Source organism: Salmo trutta, chromosome 26, assembly GCF_901001165.1.
Source record: "Salmo trutta chromosome 26, fSalTru1.1, whole genome shotgun sequence".
NCBI lineage: Eukaryota > Metazoa > Chordata > Actinopteri > Salmoniformes > Salmonidae > Salmo > Salmo trutta.
The window spans coordinates 34997003-35023146 of NC_042982.1; the positions used below are offsets into that span (position 1 = coordinate 34997003).

General features: G+C 46.0%; 1 protein-coding gene across 9 annotated transcripts; it reads left to right on the top strand.

The window, feature by feature from the left end:
• The first annotated feature begins 1993 nt into the window (after window positions 1-1993).
• On the top strand, window positions 1994-26144 carry cwf19l2 (CWF19 like cell cycle control factor 2). Of its 9 annotated transcripts, none has more exons than XM_029715789.1 (14): window positions 1994-2141; window positions 4253-4363; window positions 4652-4765; window positions 8852-8977; window positions 10498-10617; window positions 10760-10853; window positions 12662-12777; window positions 13126-13528; window positions 13583-13729; window positions 15462-15687; window positions 17389-17497; window positions 19120-19209; window positions 25308-25436; window positions 25676-26144. In XM_029715789.1, the coding sequence occupies exons 1-14, from the start codon at window positions 2049-2051 to the stop codon at window positions 26063-26065; spliced, it is 2268 nt and encodes a 755-aa protein (XP_029571649.1). In that variant the 5' UTR covers window positions 1994-2048; the 3' UTR covers window positions 26066-26144. The 9 variants fall into 9 exon arrangements, with proteins under 9 accessions (XP_029571649.1, XP_029571651.1, XP_029571650.1 ...); XM_029715791.1 differs by having other exon boundaries at window positions 13126-13474; XM_029715790.1 differs by having other exon boundaries at window positions 13126-13438; window positions 13493-13729.

Below are 26144 nucleotides of genomic sequence, written 5' to 3' on the forward strand. Positions count from 1 at the left end.
GTGATTCATCACTCCAGAGAACGTGTTTCCACTGCTCCAGAGTCCAATGTCAGCAAGCTTTACACCACTCCAGCCGACGCTTGCATTGTGATCTTAGGCTTGTGTGCTGCTGCTCAGCCATGGAAACCCATTTTATGAAGCCCTCGACGAACAGTTCATGTCCTGAGGTTGATTCCAGAGGCAGTTTGGAACTCGGTAGTGAGTGTTGCAACAGAGGACAGACGATTTTTACGCACTACATGCTTCAGCACTCGGCGGTCCTGTTCTGTGAGCTTGTGAGGCCTAGCAGTTCGCGACTGAGCCGTTGCTGCTCCTAGATGTTCCCACTTCACAATATCAGCTGTTACAGTTGACAGCACTAGCAGGGCAGAAATTTGACGAACTGACTTGTTGGAAAGGTGGTATCCTATGACAGTGCCACGTTGAAAGTCACTGAGCTCTTCAGTAAGGCCATTTTATTACCAATGTTTGTCTTTGGAGATTGCATGGCTGTGTGCTCGATTTTACACACCTGTCAGCAACGGTTGTTGCTGAAATAGCCGAATCCACTAATTTGAAGGGGTATAGTGTATTTGTGTCTTTGTAACATCTGAATAGTTCACTTTACAAAGTTTTCATACCTCCGTTAGACTGAAGACTTTGGTGTTATGGAAACGTTCGTTTTTGGGGTAAACTATTCCCTTCATTGCCAAGCTGAGTCACTGTAAGGTCTGGTATTTTTAGTGCAGTGTGTTGGTCTGCTGCTGCCGCCATTGCTTCCCATGCCAGACTAATTCATCACAATGAGGGCGGTACCAGACAATCACAGAGAGAGGGGCCCCAAATGTCCAGATCATCGAAAACTGTATGCTCCTCTCTCTCCTCTCTGTCTCCGTCTTTCTCTTGCTCGCTGTCTCCATCTCTCCTCTCCGTCCCTCCCTTTTCTGCTGTAAACTGGGATTGTCGTGGTCACTACACTGCCTCTCTATCAGTTTTCTTCCCTCTCCCATCCTCCTCTGTCTTGCTCCTTACTTCCCTCTCCCTCTCATTCCCCTATCACTCCCCTACATATCTGCTACTGCATGGTCCCTGAGCAGCCTGAGTATCAGTATTCAGGACCACATTTGTGCTGTTAGGGAGTCTGGCTCTCTGTAGACCGCACCTGAAATGGACACACGCACCGAACACACTCACACACACCAATCATAATGAGATAAGGTCCAACAGACGAGGTTAAATAGCTGAATGGATCTCGGGGTAATGGGCTCTTGTTTGTGGCAGTGACAGTATCTCAAAGCAGCCCTGTGATAATTGAGAAATGGCTCCTGGTAAATTACCTCTGCGACTGTCTGAGTCCACTGGGACTGAAAAAACAGTTATGTAGTTAAAAGGAGGAGGGGGCTGGAGTCTACCGTACCTGGTGTTTTATCTGGCTATTGGTTGTTGTGCTGCTGCTGTTGTCTGGCTGCAGATAGGCACTTGACATTTTCAGAAAATTAAAGGGGGTTGGATGTCTGCCTGCCCACAGTGTATTGATCAAATGGATAGTGACATCAAGGCAACATCATTGCAATACATCCCTATTTATTATAGGCCATTTTGCATTCCTTATTATGGTAAACATCTTGGCCTTGTCATAGGCTGGCCTATACTGTACAATCCCTTTTCCTTTAGCCTACCCAGCATAACACACTGGAGCTACCACAGAACGAGAATTTGATTTTAATTATATGAGAGCTACACTATATCCCTTCTCTCAAGTAGTGTTCTGCAGACACAGTGAGAATGAGAACAGAGAAAAAAAGGCCTAAAAGAGGGGCGATTGAACCTTGCGGTTATGGGATGAGTGCACTGCCCTACTACCTGTACAATAATGTTCCACGTAATCCAGGTCTGTTTTTATATCTGTTTGTTCACACATTCACAAAATACAACTGTATTTAAAAAAAATGTTTTATTTGTATGTACGATCCACTCCAGTGGACTACATTAACCAGAAACAATTTATTTTCAGGGGTCGTAAATATTTTTGCGACAGTTGATGTGGAAGCACATTCAACGGCAGTGTCATGGCGACGTACGGAGGCAGTTTTGAAAGTGTTAACAGCATCGAAGACCGAAAAGAATACAAACGTAAAGCCAGGGAGGAGGTTATTCAGAAGGTAAATATGTGTGCTTTATAAGTGGATACTAGTCTACATGCGCAATGTAAGATACGTTGATATAACGTTAGTACAAAAGCCAAGTGTATGGCTGCAACAACTAGCTGAATGCTAACAAATAGCTAGTCTGAACGTCTGCCATACGAATTAGCTAGCTAGTTTTGTGATGCATTTTCTACAATATTTGCAATTGGTACATATACGTATGTTTAATATCATACAGTGATAATAAGTCGTTTGAATAATGCTATTACATACTAGCTAGTACAGCATATATGTGTAGCTAGCTAGCCAGTTCGCTAGCAAACATCAAAACAGTGAGAGGAAGTCACATGGTCCTTGCTAGTATTTGTAGAAACTAGCTAACATTACTTGCATTACTTTTCAATTCCTTCCCAAGTACATGAACTTGTTTACATGTCCCTTTATCCACCCATGGTGGCTTTGCTACAGTACTATGCTGTTATTCTCTCTGGTAGTCAGTCAGGTGTTATGTGAATATGGCAAACACTAGGTGGCGAGGTTGTACATAACAGAGCTGGTGCCTGCCTCTTTCTGCCCACCTTGCCTCAGGTGATCAAATCAAATGTTATTGGTCACACACACATATTTAGCCAATGTTATTGCTGGTGTAGGGAAATGCTTGTTCTTAGCTCCAACAGTGCCGTAATCTAACAATTCACAACACTACACATATCTAAAAGTAAAATAATGGAATTAAGAAATATATAAATATTAGGACGAGCAATGTCGGAGTGACATTGACTAAAATATAGTAGAATAGAATACAGTATATACATATGAGATGAGTAAAGCAGTATGTAAACTTTATTAAAGTGTCTAGTGTTACATTATTAAAGTGGCCAGTGATTCCAAGTCTATGTATATAAGGCAGCAGGGTTTGGTAACTGGGTGGTAGTCGGCTAGGGATGGCTATTTAACAGTCTAATGGCCTTGAGATAGAAGCTGTTTTTCGGTCTCTCGGTCCCTGCTTTGATGCACCTGTACTGACCTCATCTTCTGGATGGTAGCGGGGTGAACAGGTCATGGCTCGGGTGGTTGATGTCCTTGATGAGCTTTTTGGCCTTCCTGTGACATCGGGTGCTATAGGTGTCCTGGAGGGTAGGCAGTGTGCCCCCGGTGATGCGTTGGGCAGACCGCACCAGCCACTGGAGAGCCCTGTGGTTGCGGGCGGTGCAGTTGCCGTACCAGGCTGTGATACAGCCCGACAGGATGCTCTCAATTGTGCGTGAAGGTTTGTGAGGGTCTTAGAGCCAAGACAAATTTCTTCAGCCTCCTGAGGTTGAAGAGGCGCTGTTGCACCTTCTTCACCACACTGTCTTTGTTACTTTTATTTCTTATTTTTCTAAAAACTGCATTGTTTGTTAAGGGCTTGAAAGCAAGCATTTTTGCATTGTTGTATTCAGCGCATGTGACAAGTACAATTTGGTTTGTCTGTGTGGGTGGACCATTACAGATCGTCAGTGATGTGTACGCCGAGGAACATCAAGCTTTCCACCTTCTCCACTGCGGTCCCAGCAATGTGGATAGGGGCGTGCTCCCTCTGCTTTTTCCTGAAGTCCACGATCAGCTCCTTCGTTTTTTTTATGGCGTAAGGTGTTAAGATTATTAGGGAGAAATACAGAGCAAATGACGCTGTGCTCTCTGAGGACAGGAAGGAAATGACAAGACGGATGGACGCTTGCATCAATGGAAGCAGATTGTTAGTGTTTACAGTGGTGTGATTGATCGAGGCGCACCATATTGTGTGTGTGTGTAAATATGAGGTGTCATCAGTCAGGTAATGGCGTCTGCAGGGGATGGCAGGGCAAACACTGCTGCTGGGAGATAAGGGCTGTGACGCAACCACTCCGGATTCAGTTTAACATGGTTAAATTCCTCCTCCAGAACACACATACTTAACACCATACATATGCATGTCATGCACACAAAAACACAAAAACATCAACACAGAGTAGTGGGGTCCATGTTATCTCCTGAGCAGCTGTGTTGACTATATAAACACAGTGTGAGGTGTTTGTGAAATGGTGACACACCTGAACTCTCCATTTATTTCTCTCTCTCACTTCATCTTCCCCTCCCTCCCCCAGGCCAAGCAGCAGTATGAGAAGGAGGAGAAGAGGAAGGAGCTGAAGAGACAGAGAGGAGAGGACACCTGGATGCTCCCTGAAGTTGACCTCCGACTGCAGCAGCTAGAACAGGTCAGCAGGTCGTTGCGTTGGTAACCCCATGACCGTTTAAGGAGGTAGCTTGTGTGACTTCCCTATCCTCTGCATGGCCTAGTAGTATGGTTGACCCCAAAATCAATATTTGGTTGTCATCCAGTAACAGTAGACCTAGAGCTGAGCTGTTTTTCATACCATCTTTTTTGTAGCTCTAGCTTCAGCATATTGATGTTTCCAAACCCTTTATCCTATCTATCACGTCTTCATAATGATCACTTCGTTTTGCATATTTTAATCAGGCCCACTCATTTCTGTCACCTTAAGGAGGTTTCAGGCAAGAAGAAGAAAGAGAAAAAGGCCAAGAAGAGTAAGAAGGGGAAGAAGAAGGGGAAGAAGAAGGAGAAGAGAGCTGAAGGAGGAGATGGGTCCAGCTCGGAGGTAAGCGTCATTGGACTGGTATAGCTTTGTATTGCTTTCCCTCCTTTCCTTTCACCTCTCTTTTCCTCTCACATCTCACATTCCCTTACATTCTGATTCCCTCTCTTGGGCTTCCTGTCCTCTGTCCTGAACATACACAGTGCCTTTAGCAAGTATTCACACCCCTTGACTTTTTCCACATTTTGTTACAGCCTGAATTTAAAATTTATTGAATAGCGATTAAAAAAATAATACTTTGTATCACTGGCCTGTACACAATACCCCGTAATGTCAAAGTGGAATAATGTTTTAGAAATGTTTACAAATTAATACAACATTTAAAAGCTGAAATGTCTCAAGTCAATAAATATTCAACCCTTTTCATATGGCAAGTCGAAATAAGTTTAGGAGTAAACATTTGCTTAATAATTTGCATGGATTCACTTTGTGTGCAATAATAGTGTTTAATGTGATTTTTGTTTAATGACTACCTCTTTTCTATACCTCACATATAAAATTATCTATAAGGTCCCTCAGTCAAGCAGTGAATTTCAAACACAAAGACCAGGGAGGTTTCCAATGCCTCACAAAGAAGGGCACCTATTGGTGGTAAATGGGTAAAACAAAACAAAAGCAGACATTGAAAATCCCTTTGAACATGGTGAAGTTATTAATTATACTTTGGATGGTGTATCGATACACTCAGTCACTACAAAGATACAGGCGTCTTTCCTAACTCAGTTGCCGTAGAGGAAGGAAACCGTTCGGGGATTTCACCATAAGGCCAATGGTTACTTTAAAATAGTTAGAGTTTAATGGCTGTAATAAGATAAAACTGAGGATGGATCAACAATATTGTAGTTACTCCTCAATACTAACCTAATTGACAGAGTGCAAAGGAAGCCTGTGCAGAATACAACTATTCCAAAACAATTCACTTTTTGTCCTGAATGCAAAGTTATATTTGAAGCAAATCCAATACCGCACTTTACTGAGTACCACTCTCCATATTTTCAAGCGTAGTGGTGGCTGCATCATGTTATGGGTATGCTTGTACTTGTTAAGGACTGGAAGTTTTCAGGATAAAATTAAACTGAATGGCACTAAGCACAGGCAAAATTATAGAGGAAAACCTGGTTGTCTGCTTACCACCACATACTGGGAGATGAATTCCCTTTTCAGCAGGACAATAACCTAAAACACAATGCCAAACCTATACTGGATGGCTTACCAAGAAGACAGTTAATGTTCCTGATTGGCCAAGTTGGTTTTGACTCAAATCTACTTGAAATTCAATGACAAGATCTGAAAATGATTAACAAACAATTTGACAGAGCTTGAAGAATTTTGAGAAGAATAATGGACAAATATTGTACAATCCTGGTGTGTTAAACTCTTAGACTTACCCAGAAAGACTCACAGCTGTAATCACTGCCAAAGGTGCTTTTTCTTTTTATTATTATTATTTAATTTCGTGGTATCCAATTGTCCCATCGCTGCAACTCCCTTACGGACTTGGGAGAGGCGAAGGTCTAGAGCCGTGCCTTATCTGAAACACAACCCAACCAAGCCGCACTGCTTCTTGACACAATGCCCACTTAACCCGGAAGCCAGCCGCACCAATGTATCGGAGGAAACACCGTACACCTGGCGATTGTGTCAGCGTGCTTTCCGCCCGGCCTCCACAGGAGTTGCTAGAGTGTGACAGGACAAGAACATCCCTGCCGCCCAAACCCTCTCCTAACCCGGACAATTGTGCGCCACCCCACGCGTCTCCTTGTTTGCGGCCACGCTGAGACGGAGCCTGGACTCAAATCACTCGGGAGGCTGCCAAAGGTGCTTCTCAAAGTATTGATTCTAGGGTGTGAATACTTATGTAAATTATATTTTTTCTTTATTTAATTTTCAATACATTGGTAAACATGTTTTTGTAAGGCTTGAATCTAGGCCCCACGCTCTTCTCAATTTACATCAACAACATAGCTCAGACAGTAGGAAGCTCTCTCATCCATTTATATGCAGATGATACAGTCTTATACTCAGCTGGCCCCTCCCCAGATTTTGTGTTAAATGCTCTACAAGAAAGCTTTCTTAGTGTCCAACAAGCTTTCTCTACCCTTAACCTTGTTCTGAACACCTCCAAACAAAGGTCATGTGGTTTGGTAAGAAGAATGCCCCTCTCTCCACAGGTGTGATTACTACCTCTGAGGGTTTAGAGCTTGAGGTAGTCACCTCATACAAGTACTTGGGAGTATGGCTAGGCGGTACACTGCTCTTCTCTCAGCACATATCAAAGCTGCAGGCTAAAGTTAAATCTAGACTTGGTTTCCTCTATCGTAATCAGTCCTCTTTCACCCCAGCTGCCAAACTAACCCTGATTCAGATGACCATCCTACCCATGCTAGATTACGGAGACATCATTTATAGATCGGCAGGTAATGGTGCTCTAGAGCGGCTAGATGTTCTTTACCATTCGGCCATCAGCTTTGCCACCATTGCTCCTTAAAAGGACACATCACTGCACTCCTCTGTAAACTGGTCATCTCTGTATACCCGTCACAAGACCCACTGTTGATGCTTGTTTATAAAACCCTCTTAGGCCTCACTCCCCCCTATCTGAGATATCTACTGCAGCCCTCATTCTCCACATACAACACCTGTTCTGCCAGTCACATTCTGTTAAAGTTCCCCAAAGAACACACATCTCTGGGTCGCTCCCCTTTTCATTTCACTGCAGCTAGCGACTGGAACGAGCTGCAACAAACACTCAAATTGGACAGTTTTATCCCTATCTCTTCATTCAAAGACTCAATCATGGACACTCACTGACAGTTGTGGCTGCTTTGTGTGATGTATTGTTGTCTCTACCTTCAAAAAATCGAATCCAAGTTTATTTGTCACGTGTGCTGAGTACAACCTATCAGTGAAATGCTTACTTACAGGCTCTAACCAATAGTGCAAAAAAGGTATTAGGTGAAATGGATAGACGGGTTATATACAGTATCGAGGCTATAAAAGTCGCGAGGCTACATACAGACACCGGTTAGTCAGGCTGATTGAGGTAATATGTACATGTAGATATGGTAAAAGTGACTATGCATATATGATGAACAGAGAGTAGCAGTAGCGTAAAAGAGGGGTTGGCGGGTGGCGGGACACAATGCTGATAGCCCGGTTAGCCAAATGTGCAGGAACACTGGTTGGTCGGCCCAATTGAGGGAGTATGTACATGAATGTATAGTTAAAGTGACTATGCATATATGATAAACAGAGAGTAGCAGCAGCGTAAAAGAGGGGTTGGGGGGGCACACAATCCAAATACTCCATGTAGCCATTTGATTACCTGTTCAGGAGTCATGGCTTGGGGGTAAAAACTGTTGAGAAGCCGTTTTGTCCTAGACTTGGTACCGCTTGCCGTGCGGTAGTAGAGAGAACAGTCTATGACTATGGTGGCTGGGGTCTTTGACAATTTTTATGGCCTTCCTCTGACACCGCCTGGTGTAGAGGTCCTGGATGGCAGGCAGCTTTTCACCAGTGATGTACTGGGCCGTACGCACTACCCTCTGTAGTGCCTTGGGGTTAGAGGCCGAGCAATTGTCGTACCAGGCAGTGATACAACCAATCAGGATGCTCTCGATGTCGATTCTTGCCCTTTGTGCTGTTATCTGTGCCCAATAATGTTTGTACCATGTTTTGTGCTGCTACCATGTTGTTGCTACCATGTTGTTGTGTTGTCACCATGCTGTGTTGTCATGTGTTGCTGCCTTGCTATGTTGTCTTAGGTCTCGCTTTATGTAGTGTTGTCTCGTTGTGATGAGTGTTTTTGTCCTATATTCATATTGTATTTATTTTTAATCCCCGTCCCCGCAGGAGGCCTTATGCCTTTTGGTAGGCCGTCATTGTAATTAAGAACAAATTCTTAACTGACTTTCCCAGTTAAATAAAGGTTCAATTAAAAAAATACATATTGTGTGTAGATGGGTGAGGGGGGGAACGATTTAATCCATTTTGAATTCGTGCTCTAACAGCGAAATGTGGAATAAGTCGGTGTATGAATACTTGCTGTAAGCACTGTATTCATTTTTGCCCTCTTTTCTGGCTCTCCAGGGGACAGGAGATGAGTGGGTTGAGGCCCAGCCCCAGACAGAGGCCTCGGGTAAAGCCTGGAAGATTCCTGCCAAGTCTGAGGCCAAGCCCACAGACAACAGCCCTACCCCACCCGAGAACAACCAGGTAACACCCCCGTCCATCCCCCTCCACAGCACCGGAAAACCCTAAGACAGAGATCATCAACTGAATAGATTCAGCCGTGGGTAAAAAAAAAAATGATTGAGGAGATGATCAATGGGTCAGAACATAAATACAAAATAATTAGTGGACTGCTAATTGACTGATATAATATTTAATTAAAACATAATAATTTCAACCCTTGCTTACATTTGTAAACAGTTACCCATAGACTTGTCATTGTGCTAACACTAGTTAGCATTTGCTCGCAAAAGTACCTCCTAACTTCCTTCATAGTGGACACAGACATATAAATGGTATCCAGGAGTTCATCTGACTGGGGAACTAAATAAAGGGCATCATTATCCCTTTAACCATTCCTGGGTGCTTTTTGATGTGTGTTTTGGGGTTGTTGTCCTGCTGGAAGACCCATGAACTTCAACAGAGACCCAGTTTTTGGACACTGGGTTGAATATTGGACTACAAAACACCTGATAATCTGCTGATTTCATGATGCCTCCCCCGCGGCACGATCGAACCTCCCCCGCGGCACGATCGAACCTCCCCCGCGGCACGATCGAGCCTCCCCCGCGGCACGATCGAGCCTCCCCCGCGGCACGATCGAGCCTCCCCCGCGGCACGATCGAGCCTCCCCCGCGGCACGATCGAGCCTCCCCCGCGGCACGATCGAGCCTCCCCCGCGGCACGATCGAGCCTCCCCCGCGGCACGATCGAGCCTCCCCCGCGGCACGATCGAGCCTCCCCGCGGCACGATCAAGCCTCCCGATCTTTCATTGATGCCCGAAGAGAACAAGTAGCTTGGCAAGTAGTCAAGAGGGGGTTTGAGCTGGAGGCTGCTCTTGGTTTGTATAGTGGTGTGGCTTTATTGAGCTCTATGGTCTAGAAAGTTTGTGTGTCTGTATCTGTGTATTTGTATAAAAGGTGCAGTGAACTGCTTATTGTGTGTGTTTCTTGGAGAAGGGATCAATAGAGCCCCACTCTGAATGAGGTCTGATCGATGCACAGCCTGTGTCAGCAACAGTTAATAACCAGGCTTTTCTAACAAGGTGGTGTTGATGAGTAAGGCGGGGTGGTCCGGAGCGTTTTACTAATGCTGTCACACACAGTCGTACACCTTCCCTCATTAGATTTACCCCCACTTTGTGTGTTTGTCTGCCTGTGTGTGTGTGTGTGTGTGTGTGTGTGTGTGTGTGTGTGTGTGTGTGTATGTATAACGGCCTGCTCAGTGAGAGATTTCTCAGGCTGCTTTTTTGGGGGAGATACTTTTAGGATCCTATAATATGGCTTGACAGTTGTTTTAGCGTTGATGGTCGTTTTTGTGTTGAGGGTTATGAACCCATGTACCGTTTACATTAACCTACATGTACATAATGATTTTATGTTCTATATTGATTTCTTTATTGATTGGTTTGCTGTTATTGTCAGGCAATTATTGTCCGGTTTCATAACATGATTCATGTGTTGTCCGTTCCTCTCTCTCTATCCCCGTCGCCATCATTTGCTAGAGAGATGAGTGGATGACCTTCGACTTCTTGACAATGAGAACAACGTCAACAGCAGAGAAGAGGGCTGAGAAAGAAAGGCTGAAAGAGGAAGAGAAACAGAAGGCTCGGGTCATCGAGCAGGTGTGTACTCACTATGTTTAAATGAAGGTTGATGGAAGTCCATTGCCTCACCTCATCTGTTGGTTTCCTGGGCAACCAAAAGTGCCAAACTGAGCAGGGACAAGGGACTTGACAATTGCTGTGTGTGTGTGGGGTGCCATAGGCTGGTCTGCACAAGCTGGAGTTGAACCCGTTCTGGAAGGATGGGGGGAGTGGCTTGCCCCCAGAAGAGAAGGCCAGTAATGTGCTTATAAAAGGTAAATGAAACCCCTTATACAACTTCATACTCTTATCAACCTTTTCTACTCTCATACTTGTACCTGAAGTATAATCATCAAACCCATGTACACAACTCTCTATATCAGCCCAGTCTTTGGTCAACCCACTCCCCTCCCCCTGTCTGGGGTAGGAATCCCCCTCCCCCTGTCTGGGGTAGGAATCCCCCTCCCCCTGTCTGGGGTAGGAATCCCCCTCCCCCTCTCTGGGGTAGGAATCCCCCTCCCCCTGTCTGGGGTAGGAATCCCCCTCCCCCCTCTGGGGTAGGAATCCCCCTCCCCCCTCTGGGGTAGGAATCCCCCTCCCCCTGTCTGGGGTAGGAATCCCCCTCCCCCTCTCTGGGGTAGGAATCCCCCTCCCCCTGTCTGGGGTAGGAATCCCCCTCCCCCTGTCTGGGGTAGGAATCCCCCTCCCCCTGTCTGGGGTAGGAATCCCCCTCCCCCCTCTGGGGTAGGAATCCCCCTCCCCCCTCTGGGGTAGGAATCCCCCTCCCCCTCTCTGGGGTAGGAATCCCCCTCCCCCCTCTGGGGTAGGAATCCCCCTCCCCCTCTCTGGGGTAGGAATCCCCCTCCCCCTGTCTGGGGTAGGAATCCCCCTCCCCCTGTCTGGGGTAGGAATCCCCCTCCCCCTCTCTGGGGTAGGAATCCCCCTCCCCCCTCTGGGGTAGGAATCCCCCTCCCCCTCTCTGGGGTAGGAATCCCCCTCCCCCTGTCTGGGGTAGGAATCCCCCTCCCCCCTCTGGGGTAGGAATCCCCCTCCCCCTGTCTTTCTCTGAGAGGAATGAGTTGAGTTCACTGTATGTACAGTCACTGAGGGCCCAGACAGACGAGGGAGAAGGAGAGAATGTCATGGCAAATCGGGTAAAGCATTTCTGGCAGACGGAATGAGAACGGCTGAGGGTGGAGGCAGGCTGAGGGTGGAGGCAGGCTGAGGGTGGAGGCAGGCTGAGGGTGGAGGCAGGCTGAGGGTGGAGGCAGGCTGAGGGTGGAGGCAGGCTGAGGGTGGAGGCAGGCTGAGGGTGGAGGCAGGCTGAGGGTGGAGGCAGGCTGAGGGTGGAGGCAGGCTGAGGGTGGAGGCAAGCAGAAAGTGTTTGCTGGAGGCTGGGAGTATTGAGAGAGATGAGAGAAGAACATTTTAAAAAGGAAGAGGTACAGAGAGAGGTGCTTGGTTCTGTTAAGCTGACTGTGTCATCTCCACTCAGAAGGGTGCACTCTGCTATCTCCTGAGTAAGCTACACTTTAACAGAGTGGCAGAATAAGCAGATTTAAAACACTCATACAGTGATGCACACTGTTACTTATGTATGCAAACCAAACTCCTAAATACAGACATTGACAGAACACACACTCTTTTCTCTCTCTAAGCTGTGTGTCAGAAGGGAATGTTGTTTTCCTCATCCCTGGTTTGACTAAGAGGGTAATGAAGAGGTGTGTGTGGGGGGGGGTTAAACCTCAGTTTAACTTGGGCTTTTGACACACGTGCGCACACACTGTGTGAGAGAAAAGAGATTGAGAAATATTGAGGGAGAGAAGGGGATGACTTCTCTGGAGAAGGCAGATGTGAAATGTTCCCATTCTCTGTGCTGTGTTCTGGAGAAGAGGGTGAAGCCTAGCTGTTCTCTTGGGAAGTTCCCACAGGTAAAATGTTAACTCTAGTTATTCCCCTCCTACCTCTGGTCTTTGTCCACCTCTCGCTCACTCTCTCCTTTGCCATCTCCTCCTTCCCTCCCTTCTTACTGCCTTACCCTGTCTCTCCTCACCATCTCTCCCTCGTCCCCCTCTGTCTGTAGCTGCAACTGTAGATGATGGAGGACTAGGTTGGCTCAGGAAGTCTTACCAGAGGATGAGGGAGCAGGCGGAGCGAGAGCAACGCAGTCTGGAGGTCATAGTGGCAGAGCGATATGGGGTGAGAGTGCACACACAGGCAGGCAGACGTAATCCATACAAAAACACCCGTATAAACAGTATCAACAGATCACTATGTAAACATTCTTACATGTACACAAATTCTACAACGTGCATCCTTCCATACCCTACTACCGACGCCCTTCCTACTACCGACGCCCTTCCTACTGTCAGACTCTCTCCCTATCTCCCTGGTTAATTCCTTCTATTCAGTGTCGGCACTCCGTCTGTCAAAAGTTAGAAAACTCATAACCAACTGCAACTTAGGTACATTGAAATGCACCATGGGAACATCATATCACACCGCTCACCTGTGTGTATGTTTTATGTTTGTGTTTCTCACATGCAGTCCATGGAGAAGTTTCAGAAGAGGATGGATGAGGCTGAGATTGCTGTGTATGGCTACAAGAGAGGAGAGGGGGAAGGGAGAGGAGAGGAGGAGGGGAGAGACCGAGAAAGATGGAGGAGAGGACAGGAAGATGATATGTGGAGGAAAGGAGAAGTGGGGATGGATAGAGAGAAGTGGATGAGACCAGAGAAGGGTAGGGACTTACCTGGAGAGAAAGAGAGGGGTGGAGAAAGAGAGAGGGAAAGAGATCATCACCGAGACAGAGATCGGGATAGGAACAGAGATAGAGATGCAAACAGAGAGAGGGATGGCGGTAGACCTAGTGACCGGGATAGAGAGAGGGCTGGAGGCAGAGAGAGGGATGGAGGTAGACCTAGTGACCGGGATAGAGAGAGGGCTGGAGGCAGAGAGAGGGATGGAGGTAGACCTAGTGACCGGGATAGAGAGAGGGCTGGAGGCAGAGAGTGGGACAGACCCAGAGAGAGGGGTGGGGATGAGAGCCTTGGCTCTGGGCTTGGCCAGATTCGGCCTCCCCTCTCCCTCGGAGCTCTGAAAAGTCGCTTCCTCAAGCCTGCTGACGACGACGATGATGATGATGATGGTGGTGAGTTGAGTGTAGTACCTCGTTCCACACTCATATATATATATATATATACTGCTCAAAAAAATGAAGGGAACACTTAAGCAACACATCCTAGATCTGAATGAAGGAAATAATCTTATTAAATACTTTTTTCTTTACATAGTTGAATGTGCTGACAATAAAATCACACACAAATAATCAATGGAAATCCAATTTATCAACCCATGGAGGTCTGGATTTGGAGTCACACTCAAAATTAAAGTGGAAAACCACACTACAGGCTGATCGAACTTTGATGTAATGTCCTTAAAACAAGTCAAAATGAGGCTCAGTAGTGTGTGTGGCCTCCACGTGCCTGTATGACCTTCCTACAACGCCTGGGCATGCTCCTGATGAGGTGGCGGATGGTCTCCTGAGGGATCTCCTCCCAGACCTGGACTAAAGCATCCGCCAACTCCTGGACAGTCTGTGGTGCAATGTGGCGTTGGTGGATGGAGCGAGACATGATGTCCCAGATGTGCTCAATTGGATTCAGGTCTGGGGAACGGGCAGGGCAGGCCAGTCCATAGCATCAATGCCTTCCTCTTGCAGGAACTGCTGACACACTCCAGCCACATGAGGTCTAGCATTGTCTTGCATTAGGATGAACCCAGGGCCAACCGCACCAGCACATGGTCTCACAAGGGGTCTGAGGATCTCATCTCGGTACCTAATGGCAGTCAGGCTACCTCTGGCGAGCACATGGAGGGCTGTGCGGCCCCCCCAAAGAAATGCCACCCCACACCATGACTGACCCACCGCCAAACCGGTCATGCTGGAGGATGTTGCAGGTAGCAGAACGTTCTCCACGACGTCTCCAGACTCTGTCACGTCTGTCACATGTACTCAGTGTGAACCTGCTTTCATCTGTGAAGAGCACAGGGCGCCAGTGGTGAATTTGCCAATCTTGGTGTTCTCTGGCAAATGCCAAACGTCCTGCACGGTGTTGGGCTGTAAGCACAACCCCCACCTGTGGAAGTCGGGCCCTCATACCACCCTCATGGAGTCTGTTTCTGACCGTTTGAGCAGACACATGCACATTTGTGGCCTGCTGGATGTCATTTTGCAGGGCTCTGGCAGTGCTCCTCCTGCTCCTCCTTGCACAAAGGCGGAGGTAGCGGTCCTGCTGCTGGGTTGTTGCCCTCCTACGGCCTCCTCCATGTCTCCTGATGTACTGGCCTGTCTCCTGGTAGCGCCTCCATGCTCTGGACACTACGCTGACAGACACAGCAAACCTTCTTGCCACAGCTCGCATTGATGTGCCATCCTGGATGAGCTGCACTACCTGAGCCACTTGTGTGGGTTGTAGACTCAGTCTCATGCTACCACTAGAGTGAAAGCACCGCCAGCATTCAAAAGTGACCAAAACATCAGCCAGGAAGCATAGGAACTGAGAAGTGGTCTATGGTCCCCACCTGCAGAACCACTCCTTTATTGGGGGTGTCTTGCTAATTGCCTATAATTTCCACCTGTTGTCTATTCCATTTGCACAACAGCATGTGACATTTATTGTCAATCAGTGTTGCTTCCTAAGTGGACAGTTTGATTTCACAGAAGTGTGATTGACTTGGAGTTACATTGTGTTGTTTAAGTGTTCCCTTTATTTTTTTGAGCAGTGTGTATGTATGTGTGTGTATTTATTTATTTATTTATTTATTTATTTATTTATTTATTTATTACACACACACACTCTACTGATACGTTTCTTTTCTAGGAGTGTCATCCCCTGCTCCGGCCCGAGCTTCCATGGGTTTCCTGAAACCTAGGTCTGATGAGGAGTCAGATCGGAAGAGCAGCGGTCCGGCCTGGAGCAAGAGCAGCTCCAGACAGAGATCTGCTTCAGGAAAATCGGAGCAGGATAAAGAGAGGGAGTCTGGGAAAACCATGTCCACTCCTGACCAGGGTCATAGCAGCAACAAGCCTGCGGTGACATCATCCAGGTCAGAGGTCAAATACACAGTCGCCATAGCACTGTTCAGCAATTAATGTTGTCTTCCTCTCTCCCCTATACTAATCACTCATCTAACATGCTTGGATATGTAAGCAAGAGTTCCAACAGGATTCACAGACATGCATGTTGGTGACAAGGGCAGGTTAATATGCATGTTGGTGACAAGGGCAGGTTAATATGCATGTTGGGTGACAAGGGCAGGTTAATATGCATGTTGGGTGACAAGGGCAGGTTAATATGCATGTTGGTGACAAGGGCAGGTTAATATGCATGTTGGTGACAAGGGCAGGTTAATATGCACGTTGGGTGACAAGGGCAGGTTAATATGCACGTTGGGTGACAAGGGCAGGTTAATATGCACGTTGGGTGACAAGGGCAGGTTAATATGCACATTGGGTGACAAGGGCAGGTTAATATGCACATTGGGTGACAAGGGCAGGTTAATATGTTGGAGCAGTACTAGAGATCTTTAGTTATTGGCTAGACTGAACATGTAGAAGCATTCTTTCAATCCCCAAAAGATTGTCTGAACCTGAAGTAATTTATTCTCTTGTAAGACTAAGATAGTATGTTTCTACACACACACTGTCCTTGACCCTGTTCCTGTCTACTGATGGAGAAAACCTTCCCATCGCTTCATCCTAACTTTAAAATGACCTCGCACGATTCTCTCCTCCACTTGACCTTCTCCCTTTTTGTTTTGTTTACACGCAATCATTCCCTCCATTCATCAGACAGTCTGCACAGTGACAGTCTGCACAGTGACAGTCTGCACAGTGACAGTCTGCACAGTGACAGTCTGCACAGTGACAGTCTGCACAGTGACAGTCTGCACAGTGACAGTCTGCACAGTGACAGTCTGCACAGTGACAGTCTGCACAGTGACAGTCTGCACAGTGACAGTCTGCACAGTGACAGTCTGCACAGTGACAGTCTGCACAGTGACAGTCTGCACAGTGACATCTGCACAGTGACAGTTTACCCATTCAGCAGTTATCACTTCACTCACCATAGAATTCACTGAATTAACCAATGTTCTCTCCTTCATATTTACTCTCTCGTTCTTTTTCTCGCCCTCACCCCCTCTATCCCCATCTCTCTCCATTCCTCTTACTCTTTTTCGTTCCATCACCTTACTCTTTCTCTCTGTGCTTTTTGCTCTAATGCTCCCCCTTCTCTCTCTATCATTAGCTAAGTCATTAAGTTAAACCAGCACCCAGAAGCCCTTTAAACCTTTGCAGCGTGAAATTAAGGTGCCGTTTTAGAAGGGAAGGTAATCTGTGAGAGAGAAACAGTCTGGAGGGAACAAGACAGAAGAAGACTGTTTCCTAGACAAGATGGCCATCAGAAAGAACATGGCAGAAAGAGAGGGGGGAGGGAGAGGTGGTTAGAAAGGGATGGATGGAGGGTGAAAGAGAGCAGGGAAATAGACTGGAAAGAGAGGGAGAGAGTGAGCGAGCCATCAGGGGAGAAGAGAGCAGAACAAGCTGTTGATTTGTACGCGGTTGAGTGCTGGGACAGTTATAATGTCCTGATGGATTGGTGTGTCTATTCCCATGCTGCCAAGACTACATTTAGTAGAACCTCTTGGACATCTCTCTAACACACACAGGTCTCTGATGTTTACTATGTGTACCCCTTGTTCTCTTTGCTTCATTTAACTTCTCCCCTGTGTCTTCACATCTGACAGCAGTAGTGACAGTTTGAGTGAAGAGGAGGAAGAGGTACCGATCCTCACAGATGAAGAGATGAACAAACTGGGGGCCAGGCTGGTGAAGGCAGAGATTATGGGTAACACGGTGAGGTCATCCACATGATCGCTGTGTTGCATCTCCTCATCCTACCTAGTCACACACACAAAATACACAGATAATTACCCATTCTAAACGCGTTCCAGACACCCCTGCCCATAGGCCATTCCCCTAGCATATCAGGTCCCTCGGCTCTCTCGCTCTCCTTGATCAAAGCAAACGATTCATTTTATAGCAGTCACTCTGTCCACTCAACCCCCATCCATCTCTATGTCAATCGATAAGGTTTTACTGGCCTCAGTACTATATACGACAGTTTGACTGGCCTCAGTACTCTATACGACAGTTTGACTGGCCTCAGTACTATGTATGACCGTTTGACTGGCCTCAGTACTATGTATGACCGTTTGACTGGCCTCAGTACTATATACGACAGTTTGACTGGCCTCAGTACTATATACGACAGTTTGACTGGCCTCAGTACTATATACGACAGTTTGGCTGGCCTCAGTACTCTGTGCGACCGTTTGGCTGGCCTCAGTACTCTGTGCGACCGTTTGGCTGGCCTCAGTACTCTGTGCGACCGTTTGACTGGCCTCATTACTCTGTGCGACCGTTTGACTGGCCTCAGTACTCTGTGCGACCGTTTGACTGGCCTCAGTACTCTGTGCGACCGTTTGGCTGGCCTCAGTACTCTGCGACCGTTTGGCTGGCCTCAGTACTCTGTGCGACCGTTTGGCTGGCCTCAGTACTCTGTGCGACCGTTTGGCTGGCTCTTGATTACTCTATAGCAGACCACTAGGTTCCCCTGGTTTGATAGACACTGGGATGATGTGTGTTTGTTAATTGCCTTGTGTACGCTACAGAATAACACCATGGTCATCTGTCACTAGAGACAGGCTTCAGAGGACTGAGTGTGGATGTGGCCACTACTTATCTCTATCCCCGTCAGAGGACTGAGTGTGGATGTGGCCACTACTTATCTGTATCCCCGTCAGAGGACTGAGTGTGGATGTGGCCACTACTTATCTGTATCCCCATCAGAGGACTGAGTGTGGATGTGGCCACTACTTATCTGTATCCCCGTCAGAGGACTGAGTGTGGATGTGGCCACTACTTATCTGTATCCCCGTCAGAGGACTGAGTGTGGATGTGGCCACTACTTATCTCTATCCCCGTCAGAGGACTGAGTGTGGATGTGGCCACTACTTATCTGTATCCCCATCACAACGTCTGCTCTGACAGTGTCCAGTCACATCCAGCTCCTCTTAGCTGTCAAGGGCCTGGTAGAGATGGGCCAGGCACAAACTACTACACACACACTCAGTGGCTTCCTCTGCTACTTTTCCACATTGTCCACATCCCTGTCATGAGACAGAGGGTTAGAATGTGGTGGTGAGAACATCTCTTATTCAGTAGGCTGTAATATTTAGACTCATGGGAAGGGCAGCCGCGGTGAAGGACACCAGACTTCTATGTTGTGTTCAGCCTCTTGTAATGGTGGAATACAATCAGGAGAGGTTGTTAAATGTCATTCTGTGTGTTATGGATGGAGAAACAGCACTCTGTGTACGAGAAATCCACACATGCAACATCTGACATCATTAGTGTGGGTGGGGTGGGGTGCAGTCAAGGAACATGTGAAGTTTTTAATTGTCTGTCACCTTTAGGCTCTGATGGAGAAACTGAAGACCCAGCTGGAATCAGCCCGTAAAGCCAAGGAGAATCGTGCCGCACAGCAACCTGGGAAATCAGACAGGGTGAGTGGAGGTGTATAGGGAGGGACAGGCGTTACCCCTCAGGGAGCCAAGAGGATAAGCCTACTGTATATATGTGCTACTCTTGTGGAGATGACCACTAGCACATTAGAACAGACTAAATCACTGTCAGCTGACTGACTGAGTGCTCAGTAGGTACAAGCCTGTAGGCTGATTGACTGCTTTAGCCCTGTCTGCCTGCCTGCCTTTCTCTCTGAATACCTACTGTCTGAATGCCTGTATAGAAGTTTATTTTCTCTCCGGTTCGCAGTAAGAGTTGTCTTTGACAATAACCCATATTCTCACTCCTTCAGATTTATGTTCTCTAGTATTCTACAGTATCTCCACTCCCAACACATCTACCCCCATCAGATTTACAGTTGAAGTTTACATACACCTTAGCCAAATACATTTAAACTCAGTTTTTCACAATTCCTGACATTTAGTCCTAGTAAAAATTCCCTGTCTTAGGTCAGTTAGGATCACCACTTTATTTTAAGAATGTGAAATGTCAGAATAATAGTAGAGAGAATGTTTTATTTCAGCTTTTATTTCTTTCATCACCTTCCCAGTGGGTCAGAAGTTTACATACACTCAATTTGTATTTGGTAGCATTGCCTTTAAATTGTTTAACTTGGGTCAAACGTTTCGGGTAGCCTTCCACAGGCTTCCCACAATAAGTTTGGTGAATTTTGGCCCATTCCTCCTGACTGAGCTGGAGTAACTGAGTCAGGTTTGTAGAGCTCCTTGCTCGCACACGCTTTTTCAGTCCTGCCCACACATTTTCTATAGGTTTGAGGTCAGGGCTTTGTGATGGCCACTCCAATACCTTGACTTTGTTTTCCTTAAGCCATTTTGCCGCAACTTTGGAAGTATGCTTGGAGTCATTGTCCGTTTGAAGACGCATTTGCCACCAAGCTTTAACTTCCTGACTGATGTCTTGAGATGTTGCTTCAATATATCAAAATAATTGTCCTTCCTCTCATGATGCCATCTATTTTGTGAAGTGCACCAGTCCCTCCTGCAGCAAAGCTTCCCCACAACATGATGCTGCCACCCCCGTGATTCACGGTTGGGATGGTGTTCTTCGACTTGCAAGCATCCCACTTTTTCCTCCAAACATAACGATGGTCATTATGGCCAAACAGTTCTATTTTTGATTCATCAGAACAGGGGACATTTCTCCGAAAAGTACGATCTTTGTCCCCATGTGCAGTTGCAATCCGTAGTCAGTTTATTTTATGGCGGTTTTGGAGCAGTGGCTTCTTCCTTGCTGAGCGGCCTTTCAGGTTATGTCGATATAGGACTCGTTTTACTGTGGATATAGATACTTTTGTACCTGTTTCCTCAAGCATCTTCACAAAGTACTTTGCTGTTGTTCTGGGATTGATTTGCACTTTTCGCTCCAAAGTACGTTAATCTCTAGGAGACAGAACGCGTCTCCTTCCTGAGCGGTATGACGGTTGCGCGTTCCCATGATGTTTATACTTGCGTACTATTGTTTGTACAGATGAACGTGGTACCCTCAGGCGTTTGGAAATTGCTCCCAAGGATGAACCAGACTTGTGGACATCTACAATTATTTTTCTGAGGTCTTGGCTGATTTCTTTTAGATTTTTCCCATGATGTCAAGCAAAGAGGCACTGAGTTTGAGGTAGGCCTTCAAATATATCCACAGGTACACCTCCAATTGACTCAAATGATGTCAATTAGCCTGCACATACCTATCAGAAGCTTCTAAATCCATGACATTTTCTAGATTTTTCAAAGCTGTTTAAAGGCACAGTAAACTTCTGACCCACTGGAATTGTGATACAGTGAATTATAAGTGAAATAATCTATCTGTAAACAATTGTTGGAAAGATTACTTGTGTCATGCACAAAGTAGATGTCCTAACCGACTTGCCAAAACTATAGTTTAACAAGAAATTTGTGGAGTGGTTGAAAAATAAGTTTTAATGACTCCAACTTAAGTGTATGTGAACTTCCGACTTCAACTGTATATACTCTAGTATTCTAGAGTATCTCCACTCCCAACACATCTACCCCCATCAGATGTATATACAGTGGGGCAAAAAAGTATTTAGTCAGCCACCAATTGTGCAAGTTCTCCCACTTAAAAAGATGAGAGGCCTGTAATTTTCATCATTGGTACACGTCAACTATGACAGACAAAATGAGATTTTTTATGAATTTATTAGCAAATTATGGTGGAAAATAAGTATTTGGTCACCTACAAACAAGCAAGATTTCTGGCTCTCACAGACCTGTAACTTCTTCTTTAAGAGGCTCCTCTGTCCTCCACTCGTTACCTGTATTAATGGCACCTGTTTGAACTTGTTATCAGTATAAAAGACACCTGTCCACAACCTCAAACAGTCACACTCCAAACTCCACTATGGCCAAGACCAAAGAGCTGTCAAAGGACACCAGAAACAAAATTGTAGACCTGCACCAGGCTGGGAAGACTGAATCTGCAGTAGGTAAGCAGCTTGGTTTGAAGAAATCAACAGTGGGAGCAATTATTTGGAAATGGAAAACATAAAAGACCACTGATAATCTCCCTCGATCTGGGGCTCCACGCAAGATCTCACCCCGTGGGGTCAAAATGATCAAAAGAACGGTGAGCAAAAATCCCAGAAGCACACTGGGGGACCTAGTGAATGACCTGCAGAGAGCTGGGACCAAAGTAACAAAGCCTACCATCAGTAACACACTACGCCGCCAGGGACTCAAATCCTGCAGTGCCAGACGTGTCCCCCTCCTTAAGCCAGTACATGTCCAGGCCCATCTGAAGTTTGCTAGAGAGCATTTGGATGATCCAGAAGAGGATTGGGAGAATGTCATATGGTCAGATGAAACCAAAATATAACTTTTTGGTAAAAACTCAACTCGTCGTGTTTGGAGGACAAAGAATGCTGAGTTGCATCCAAAGAACACCATACCTACTGTGAAGCATGGGGGTGGAAACATCATGCTTTGGGGCTGTTTTTCTGCAAAGGGACCAGGACGACTGATCCGTGTAAAGGAAAGAATGAATGGGGCCATGTATCGTGAGATTTTGAGTGAAAACCTCCTTCCATCAGCAAGGGCATTGAAGATGAAACGTGGCTGGGTCTTTCAGCATGACAATAATCCCAAACACACCGCCCGGCAACGAAGGAGTGGCTTCGTAAGAAGCATTTCAAGGTCCTGGAGTGGCCTAGCCAGTCTCCAGATCTCAACCCCATAGAAAATCTTTGGAGGGAGTTGAAAGTCCATGTTGCCCAGCGACAGCCCCAAAACATCACTGCTCTAGAGGAGATCTGCATGGAGGAATGGGCCAAAATACCAGCGACATTGTGTGAAAACCTTGTGAAGACTTACAGAAAACGTTTGACCTGTGTCATTGCCAACAAAGGGTATATAACAAAGTATTGAGATATACTTTTGTTATTGACCAAATACTTATTTTCCACCATAATTTGCAAATAAATTCATTAAAAATCCTACAATGTGATTTTCTGATTTTTTTTTTTCTCATTTTGTCTGTCATAGTTGAAGTGTACATATGATGACAATTACAGGCCTCTCATCTTTTTAAGTGGGAGAACTTGCACAATTGGTGGCTGACTAAATACTTTTTTGCCCCACTGTACTCTAGTGGTCTCTTCTGGCCTGGTATGGGTTTATCCTAACAGAGAGCTCATATCTCCACTAATAATACAGTGACAAAAATGTAATCCATCTTCCACCAGGCGTGAGGAATCTCAGACACTCAAAGCTGAGGAACCTTCAAAACAACCATCTTGACTGCCTAACGCTGCACTGCACACGCCGTCTTGGCTGCTTAACGCTGCACTGCACACGCCGTCTTGGCTGCTTAACGCTGCACTGCACACGCCGTCTTGGCTGCCTAACGCTGCACTGCACACGCCGTCTTGGCTGCCTAACGCTGCACTGCACACGCCGTCTTGGCTGCCTAACGCTGCACTGCACACGCCGTCTTGGCTGCCTAACGCTGCACTGCACACGCCGTCTTGGCTGCCTAACGCTGCACTGCACACGCCGTATTGGCTGCCTAACGCTGCACTGCACACGCCATCTTGGCTAGCTGGTGCTCACTACATGGTCATAATGTCCCACAACCATTTATAAACACAACCACTTGTTTATTCAGCTGCTGGGTGAAGTATTCAAGTATTACACACCTAATTTGTGGTTTGTTTACAACTCTGAATTTATTGTAGGAGCTGTTTTTAGTTTGTAATGACAGAGGGGTTATGGGTGGTTTTCAATGATTCGACTTTCTTCTTCAGTGAAACGCTTGACTTGCCTATGTGATTTTTTTGGAAAGGTTATGTCCCATGTCTGTTGTTAGACAGCTTTGATTGACACCGCTATCTCTCTTTAGCTTCTCTCGCTCGCCTTGAATGTCCTCTCCTATTCCCCCCTCTCTCTTTCCTCGCTCCCCTCTCTGTCATATCAGCTTTGAATGAAACCCTCTAGTGCAGGGATCACCAACTGGATTCAGCCAGGCCCACTTTTTTTCCATTTGAATGTATGGTCAGAGGTCCACCAGTTAGGGAACCTGCCAGTTAGGGAACCCTGCTCTAGTGAGCTGTCTGATTTTGAACCCTTCCCTTGACCTCTCCTCAGTTTAGGTTTTTCTGTATTGCTTCTCTTTTCGCAAGTGAGGAGAATAAGTATATGGATAAGTAGGCTTATGTATTACTGTTCCTCTCTTGGTGAGATCTGCTATAATCTCTTAAGACTCCTCTGAGTGTGGGGCTGTTGGTGTTATTCCACGCTCTTCATTGTCCCCCACGATGAAATCATGGAGGGGAATGTGGATCGGTCTCCATCCGTACGTTAGTCACACGCGATGTCTCAGAGAGCACTGGCCCGATTTTGAAACAACTTGGGTGAATGATGCGTCTTGCCATAGAGATCTGGCATTTACAAAATTACACTCATTGGCTAGATGGTGGCGCTATAATGACATTGAAAATGCAGACTTTGAAAGGTGTGTAACCTTTCAAAGTTTGCATTTTCAATGTCATTATAGCTTATTCCCTTGTATACTTATACACTTCCCTTATATACTTATTCCCCTCACCCCGTTTGACCTAAAGTCATGAAATTCAGTACATAAGTCCATCTCCTCACAAGGAACAAAATATGCCTCAGGAGACCCATAGTCTGCCATGATGGATTTTCCCCCATTTTAAGAACAGTTTTTTGTAGAAAACACATCTTCTGGCACCTAATAACCTTGATATGTGGCATCGATGGACAAAGGTCTCAATGCAATATTTTCAGACTAGTACCTAAAACAACATGGCCACTATTGACCAATAAACATTCACGTGGGCGTGGTCTGGCACCAATGCATATACATTTATCAAGGGTATTCGTATTGGAACACAATTTGGTACAGATGTTGCAAACACTGTCAAGATGCTAAATATGAAAGGACATTCATATCAACCACATGGTGGCCCTATAACGGGCACATGTTTATCTCTTGATCTGTTTGACTCAGTGCTGAAATTTGGTACACATGCTCAGGGATATGAGTCTAGCTAACCCATGCGAAACTTGGTGAATGATGCATCTTGCCATAGAGATCTGGCATTTACAAAATGACACTGATAGGCCCAAGGTAGTAAAAATGTATGACATGTATGCATTCACTACTGTAAGTCGCTCTGGTTAAGAGCATCTGCTAAATGACTAAAATGTAAATGTAATCAACTGAAATTCCAAACTTTGAACAAGCATATCCCTGTCCTGTTTGAGCTTGAATTGTTGTCAATAATTGGCCCGGGTGGGCTGTGTCATTCTTGGGGGAGAACATGTTTCTTGTTTGTGTAAGTTAGGGCATTATCAGTGTGCCATTATTCTGTGTGTAAGTTCAGTGTTCCTCTAAGCCCACCCAGCTGTGAAATAACTGCCTTATCCACTGTCATGTTCCCCTTACAATAACACTGGATTCTTTATTTTACTGTAGAATATGAATGCACTGCTTCCATAATGTCTGCTATGTGATGAATCGTGTTTGCATATGTTTTTCTGTTCTATGTTAGTCTCCATAACCCTCTCCCTCTCTGTTTGTTCAGCCTCCAGGTCAAACAGAGGAGGACCAGGAAGTACTTCTCTTCAGAACAGACCAATCGGGTCGCGCCTGGCCGGTTAATGCCTCTTCGGAACCCCAGGAGCCCAGAGGAGGACGTAGGAAAAAGAAGGCGGTGAGCAGTGTGTGTTATGATAGGTTGTGTGAGATGAGGTCACGGTGTCTGGACTTGCCTGGGAGTAAAGAGCTGTATCACAAATTGATTATGCCCCGTCAACAATACAAACACAGTCTCCCTCTCAGATGAACTGTGCTTATGTAAACAGTTCTGAAGTATATTCTCTATTGGTTACACATGGGGATGGGGAAAGAGTGATATTTTCAGAATTATAATGGTGTCTCTCCCCTGGTCAGATTGAGACCCACAGGGATGGGGAGCGTATGAGATACTTCCAGGATGATGACAGTGTGGATCTTCATGAGATGGTCCGCAGGGAGAAGATGAGCTCTGCAGAGGACCAGAACTCCCTCTACGCACGCATGGCTGGCAAGGTACGCTGCATTCGCTACAAACAACCTGTCCTGTCTGTAAAATGTAAATGTGCTCATCCAATACACCAATCTGGCAACCTAGAACACCATAGAGTTTTGGACCATTTAAAAAAAATGTTTGTCTTAATCTGCGTTTATTTGAGGTCATTTAGAGTCCATACTGCAGAACCACTAGCAGGGAAGAGTTTGTTCCCCTATCAAGACTGGCATTGCTCTGTCAGTGACCATTTCCAGGGTTTCTGGGTTAAGTAACCCTTGGTTACAGCAGAACACCATAGTAGGTCAGTGACGAGGAGGGAACTACTCGTTATCCTAACATCTGTAAAAAAAA